A 7,609-nucleotide genomic window follows, 5' to 3' on the forward strand; every position below is an offset into this window, starting at 1 on the left:
TTAGTTCCCCATAAGTCTGGTTCTCTGTGTGAAATAGCTGTCATAACTAGACAGACAATAGTAGTCACCTTCATCCTCAGGCTGCAACCTGGAGATAGTTAAAATTCCAGAGTTGGAGGAGGTGTCCTTAGAGCCAGAGAACCGGTCTGGAATGCTAGAGGGTCTTTGATCATAACGGTAAATGAGTAGACGGGGTTTGTTTGACGAATGCTGCTGATACCAGTGTACATAATTACTTCCAATGCTTCCACTGCTGCGGGTGCAGGATATGCTGATCTCCTGGCCCAAAGATCCGGACACAGATTGGGGCTGGGTGAACACAACCTCAGCACAAGACCCTGGGAGGATGGAATGAAACAGAGTATTAGTGAGGACCACACAGGGCCAGTTTCTAGGAATCTGGGAAGAGACTATCATTTCTCCTGTTCACACTCTCAGAATCCCATGGAAACAGCCACCTGTGCAATAAGCGAGGAAAGTGAGGAGAACTGGAGCCCAGATCATGATGGAGACACCTAAAACTTCTCCTGGAGCCATACAACATACTGAGAGACAGTCCCTTCTTATCTGTCCCTGTCCTCAGAGAAGATCATTGCTATGCAAATGTCCCCTGTCCAGGAGGCTGTGAAAGTCCCTCCTTCAACAGAAGCTTAGGCCCCATCTGAGGAAAAAAAAGCTAGAGAGAACTTACTTTTTAATGCACAGGAAATGCTGCTGGGCAAGGAAAAATCAGCTGAGAGCCTGTCAACACTAAGCTAATATGTGGCTGGCAGTGCCCCCTAGTGGCTGGAGAAGACATCTATCCTGGGCAGGTGCCAACGCTTAAGGTTTCTGCCCTCCCTAAAACATCTTTGACTCTTACAATCACTAGCCCTGTGGGTTCTGAACAAAACCCAGTGCTTTCTGAACAACTAAACCTTCATTTCTATTCAGATGCACTAAGAGTTACTACTCTTACTCTTTCTGATGTATTTATTCCTTTTGTTGTTGTTATTGAGGGTAGCAAACATCAGAAAGAATGTGAACTCCAGTCTCAACAGTTGCTGTAGAAGATAAGATTTCTGAAGATGGTAAAGTTGAAGGAGACTACCTCCTCCATTAGAGGCTCCAAACCCTCCTAGATCACAGGATAAAGCGATTATTTGAGACTGTTAAAGCACATTCCATACCTGTATTCCACATAACTGGTGAGAGAAGAGGTTAAATTTTCCAGTTACCAAGTAGAGAAATTTGCTAGAACACTCCTAGCTGTGAATCTGTATGTTCCAGCCTGAGAAATAGGATTCTAAGTACCCTGAATAGAGGAAAGAACAGCCTAACAAATAATAGGCTTGGGGGAATTGAGAAGAGTGAGCCCATCTTCTCCATTAGCTCCTACCAGGAACAAATCCAAGTCTGCAGGTTTCCATATATGTTTGTGGAGAAACTAAGCCCCTAGATTATATATTTCCCACTTCATTTTTTAAATCCTAAATTACTTAGAAATGGAAGTTTGTGGGATTCTGAGAACTATTATATGACTCAAGAGACAATCCATAATCCGTAAGGTCGAGATATCTTTATTGAGATAAATACCAGCCAAATGCAAGCCAGAGCGTGCCCAGGGCAGCTGAGCAGCGAGGCCAGGGAGAAGGGGAAGGAGAGGGGCTTCCATGTGCTCGCTGTTCCTTAGGAACCTATCCCGAGTGATTTTGATCTCACCTTGATCATGCCTTGACAGGCGTGGTCAGGCACACCTGTAACCAGCCTCTAACAGGCGAGGCTTACTGTCCCCTACAATTCCCCATTTAGTCGAAAAGAGGATTAAAACATAACAGTGTAAACTTTCCAAAATTAACAATCATAAAGGTGAAATACAATAAGATGCAATAATCTGCTATTGCACATCCTAACTATGTCTATTTCAGCTAAACCCTAAAGTCATCTGAACGATGTGTCCAAACATGAATACCTCCTTCCAATCCCAACCCTAAACAATAGGAAAGTTATTCCTAACTAGGCTTTCACTACCCTAATAGACAATAAAGGGGGATGGGGGCATAGCATCCTCCAAGTTACTTCCTGCTGAAATGGGATGATGGTAGCCTTGTGGGGCCTGTGGGAAGAAAATGTTAGTATAGTGAAAGTCTATAATGGATTATATCCAGTCCATGTTAGATGGGATTTGCTCGATTGAAGATGTAGGTTGAAATCATCAACTTGATTGAATTCAGGACTCGAAGCTCTGGTCGGAGTGTCAGTTGAAATGGAATAAGTTGGATCCAGTGCAGTCTAGGAGGTAAGGCCCAATTCCTTTTCCGGAGCATCCAGGGATTGCATTGGCTGTGTGGGACTCAAACACAAGTCTTAGCCGAGAAACATTTGCTTGTATATGTATGCATGCTGGAAAAGGCAATCATGGAAAAATGATGATTTCGAGACGGTGTACACCTTGAAGGAAAGAGACGAGAAAGACAAAGAAAGTCCCCAAATTCCTTTCTTGTTCTGTATTACATCAATTGGCTTCTTAATATAATACAGAATCTCTAAAGTTTAGTTAAACAATGTGCTTGGATTTTAGGGGAGGAAAGCCAAATCCAACTCTAAATCCAGCATTGATTTACTTGAATAGGGACTAGGAAATAAGGAGAAATAGAGTTATTTGAGAGACAGCTGTAAGTTTACCATATGGCACGTTCCTTTTGTTTGATGGTTATAGCTACCTTCTCTTCTTAAGCATCTACCCATGTAGTGTTCTTGGACTTCTGGAGATGAGTTTTCCTGTGAAGATAGAAACCAACACTTCCCTTTCCTTTGGGAGGTTCCTATTTAGTTTATGAGATATACCTCAGTAAACACCTGTCACTCGTCCTTGTCAAGAGGTTTGTCTTTTTCAACTCGAATCTTGATCAACTTTGATGGTATCCAAAATTTTTCTTCTCCTGTGGAAACAAATGCAAAATCCCTACCTCAATGTAACACATGTCCAGGCTTCCATACCAAGGTTAGTACATCTTTGAAGTATACTGGTTGATTCAGTTCAGTAGTTTTTTTTTTCCATAGCCCAGTGTCTTTCTGCAGCTGTTTGTCCTTTTTCATTGGCATTAAGAAAGTTTAGTGTCAATAAAGCAGTGTGCAACCTATGTTTGGAGGTTTTGACTTAACAGCTTGTCTACAGAGCATCTCTTTGAGTGTCCTGTTAGATCTCTCAATAACTGCTAGTCTTGTAGGATTGTGTGGTATACCGGTGACATGCTTTAGGTTATAATATTTGAAGAACTGTTCCATTTTTGTGGACACATATGCTGGAGCATTGTCAGTTTTTATCTGTGGAGGTATACCCATAACTGTCATCACCTCTAATAACAGAATAACAGAATCAGCTTTTTCAGAGTTGAGAGCAGAAGCACATTGGAACCCCGAGAATGTGTTTATAGTATGATGCACATATTTCAAATTTCCAAATTCTGTAAAGTGAAAGACATCCATCTGCCAGATCTCATTCCTCCGAATGCCTTTAGGATTACAGCCTGCTGGCAGTGGAGTTTGGTTATAAAAAGAACAAGTAGGACAGTTTCTCACTATCTCCTTGACTTGTTGCCAAGTGTTGGAGAAGTCCTTTTTTAAACCTTTGCTATTTACATGATGTTTCTTATGAAATTCTGAGGCTTCTAGCACACTTCCAATTAATAAATCATCAATCTCGTCATTGCCTTGTGCTAGTGGGCCTGGAAGACCTATATGGGATCTGATATGTGTAATGTATAGAGGATTAATTCTGCTTCTGAATGGTTTCTGTAATTTTAAGAACAACGAGGTTAATTCTGTATTATCAGGAACAAATTCTGCAGTCTGAATGTATAAGATGACACTCTGCATATTGGGCATCAGTAACTATATTAAGAGGTTCTGTAAAATCCATAAGCACCATGAGAATTGCATATAATTCTGCCTTCTGTACAGATGTGTACGGACTTTGAACTACTTTACTTACCTCGCCTGCTTTATAAACAGCCTTACCTGATTTGTTAGCATCAGTGTAGAAGGTAAGAACTCCAGAAATAGGAGTTTGTCTTACAATATGTGGAAGAATCCAGACTGTCTTTATTATGAATTTAATTCTGTCAGTTTTGGGATAGTTGTTGCTAATTGTTCACAAAAAGTCAGTAGGAGCTATTTGCCAATATTCATTAGCTTCCATAATGAGGAAATTTCATCATTAGTTAAAGGTACTATCATTTCTGCTGGATCTTTTCCAGTCAGTTGACACAGTCATAATTTTCCCTTTAAAATCAAATCAGAAATCTTTTCTACATATGTCTTTAACTGTTTATTCTGTTTATTTGGCAGAAATATTCACTCCAATATAGTGTCTTTCCTCTGCATCAGAATTCCAAAAGGATATTCTCTGGATGGCAAGATTACCAGAATACAGTCTAAATCAAGGTTTATCCGATCTACAAGGGCATCCAATACTCTGTTTTCTACCCATTGTAGTTCTTTTTGTGCCTCGGTGGATAATATTTGTGGACTGTTTAGGTCCCTATCACCTTTAAGAGCCATTTTTAAATGTTTTAAGTCATGAACTTCTACCACAATAATAGTTTGTAATTGAGAAATTTCTCCTAGCTGCTTTTGAAGACTATTAAGAGCTTGATAATGATCCCTTCTAATTTGCACCTTCTGTGGCCTGATTCTTTGTAAGTCTATCTTATAACCTAAATAGCTAATAGAATATCCTCTTTGTATCTTTTCCGGAGCAATCTGTAACCCCCATCTAGGCAGAACTTCCTTCACCATGTCAAACATATGTTCCAAAGTTCCCTTATTGTAATCTGATAAAAGAATATCATCTATGTAATGATAAACGAGAAATTGTGGAAATTGTTTATGAATTATTTCCAAAGGTTATTTTACAAAGTGTTGACATAAAGTAGGACTATTTAGCATCCCCTGAGGTAAAACCTTCCAATGATATCTCTGAACTGGCTGTGAGTTATTAAGAGTTGGTACAGTAAATGCAAATTTCTCTCTATCACTTTTTTGTAATGGTATAGTGAAAAAAAACAGTCTTTCAGGTCAATTACTGTGATCAGCCATCCTTTAAGTATTAGGGAAGGCAATGGAATTGCAGGCTATAAAGAGCCCATAGGGTAAATTACCTTATTTATGGCTCTCAGGTCTGTCAACATTCTCCAGTTACCTGATTTCTTTTTGATAGCAAATACAGGAGAATTCCAAGGGCTGGTAGACTCCACTATGTGTCCATCCTCTAGCTGTTCCTGTACTAACTTTTCTAGATCCTCTAGCTTCTCAGAGGTCAAAGGCCATTGCCCTATCCAGACAGGTTCATCTGTAAGCCATTATAATGGCAGGGCCTTTGGTTCCTCTGAAGGTCTATCATTTGTATTTAATTTCTGTACAGCCTGGATGGTTGGTAAGCATTTCCCATAGTATCTTACCTGATCTTTTCTACTATCCAGTGACTGTACATAATTCATATCTGACACTGGAGGGATGTTAATTTGAGTTTTCCATTGTTGTAAGAGATCATGACCCCAGAGGTTTATATCTATATTTGCCACATAAGGTTTTAGTCTCCCTTTCTGTCCTTCCAGTACAATGCAGACCACTGAGAGAACAATCTGTTGTACTCTAGATGGTGTTCCAATTTCAAAAATTGTACATTTGCTTCCCTGAGTGGCCATTACTTCAGCCAGGACTTGTGGGTAATAATAGTGACATCAGCGCCAGTGTCTACTATGCCATTAATAATTTTATCATTGGCAGGCAGACTGAATTGGTCCCTGAGGACCCTGGGATACTGACTCTGCTGAGATCGCTGGGCTATTCCAGCCCCCACAAAGTGCAGAGAGTGTAGAGGTGAGCTGCTTTTGGCCCCTGCCTTGGGTGCAACTTCCTCCTGACCACCCTGGCAAATCCTGCCCTGGGATCTGCAGGCAGAATGAATCAGGCCCTGAGGACCCTGGGATCCTGACTCTGCTGAGATTGCTGCAATACTCCGGCCCCCACAGAGTGCAGAGAGTGCAGAGGTGAGCTGCTTTGGCCCCTGCCTTGGCCAACTTCTGCCTGCCCCCCCCCAGGCAACTTTCACCCAGGGGTCTGCAGACAGGAAAAATCGACCCCTGAGGACCAAGCAACCCAAAGTCTGCTGAGATCTCTGCAGCAGTGCTGCTCTCACCCACCTGGAGAGCAAGTGCCTCAGACCTGCCTGCACCCAACTTGAGACCCATCAGAGTATCAGAGCCAATTGCACACACCTGAAGAGAACACCAGACCCATACACACCAGGAAAGGAAGTGACACCACTTGTACCCACTGGAAGAAGAGATGGGAAGATGATAATATAAGAACACATCCAACAACAGGAAAAACAATATGACACCACCAGAGTCTAGGGACTCTACACCAGCAAGACATGAACATCCCAACACAGAAGAAGCAGAAGAGTGCAACCTTAAAAAAACAACTTCATGCAGATGACAGAGACCCTAAGAGAAGAAATCAGAAAATCCTTCAGAGAAATGGAAGAAAAGATGAACTAAAAGATGCAAGAAAGCAAGGAAAGCCAAAAAGCCAAGAAAATACAATTAAACAGATGAAGGAAACATTTCAGAACCTGAAAACTGAATTAGAGACAATAAAGAAAACACAAACTGAGGGAATGCTGGAAGTGGAAAAGCTGAGTAAACAATCAGGAACCACAGATGCAAGCGTAACCAACAGAATACAAGAGATGGAAGACAGAATCTCAGACACTGAAGACAAACTAGAGGAAATAAACTCGGCAAGCAAAGAAAATCTGAACTCCAGCAAATCCATAACACAAAATATCCAGGAAATATGGGACACCATGTAAAGACCACACCTAAGGATAATAGGTATAGAAGAAGGTGAAGAAACACAACTCAAAGGTGAAGAAAACATATTCAACAAAATCATAGAAGAAAACCTTCCCAAGATAAAGAAAGACATGTCAATGAAAGTACAAGAAGCCTACAGAATGCCAAATAGAGTGGACCACAAAAGAAAGTCCCCTCATCACATAATAATTAAAACACCAAATGTACAGAATAAAGAAAAAATATTAAGAGCAACAAGGGAAAAAGCCCAAGTAACATCTAAAGGCAAACTTATCAGAATTACACCAGACTTCTCCATGGAAACTCTGAAAGCCAGAAGGACCAGGATAGATATTCTACCAACTCTGAGACAACACAGACGCCAGCCAAAACTACTATACCCAGAAAACCTTTCAATCACTATAAGTGGAGATAACAAGATATTCCACGACAAAACAAGATTTAAACAATATGTAACCACTAATCCAACCTTACAGAAACTACTGAAAGGAAAACTCCAACCTAAGTAAATTAACTACACTCACATAAACATAGGTAATAGATAATCCCACTCTACAAAAACACAAAATAAAAGGCATGGTAAATCCTCATACAATACCAGTATCAACAACAAATCTAAAACAAACAAGAATAAACTCTTAATGGACTTTAATTTCCCTCAATATTAATGATCTTAACTCACCTATAAAAAGACACAGGCTAACAGATTGGATCCAAAGACAGAATCCATTCTTCTGCAGCATACA

The 7,609-nt window shown here is 40.5% G+C and overlaps 1 gene segment (V, D, J or C); it reads right to left on the reverse strand.

Moving 5' to 3' along the window:
* On the reverse strand, positions 1–504 carry LOC118238732. The segment is given in 2 exon segments: positions 1–338; positions 459–504. Coding segments are annotated over 2 exon segments (384 nt in total).
* Between the last annotated feature and the right edge of the window lie 7,105 nt (positions 505–7,609).

The sequence above is a fragment of the Cricetulus griseus genome, chromosome 4, assembly GCF_003668045.3.
Source record: "Cricetulus griseus strain 17A/GY chromosome 4, alternate assembly CriGri-PICRH-1.0, whole genome shotgun sequence".
In the NCBI taxonomy this organism is placed as follows: Eukaryota; Metazoa; Chordata; class Mammalia; order Rodentia; family Cricetidae; genus Cricetulus; species Cricetulus griseus.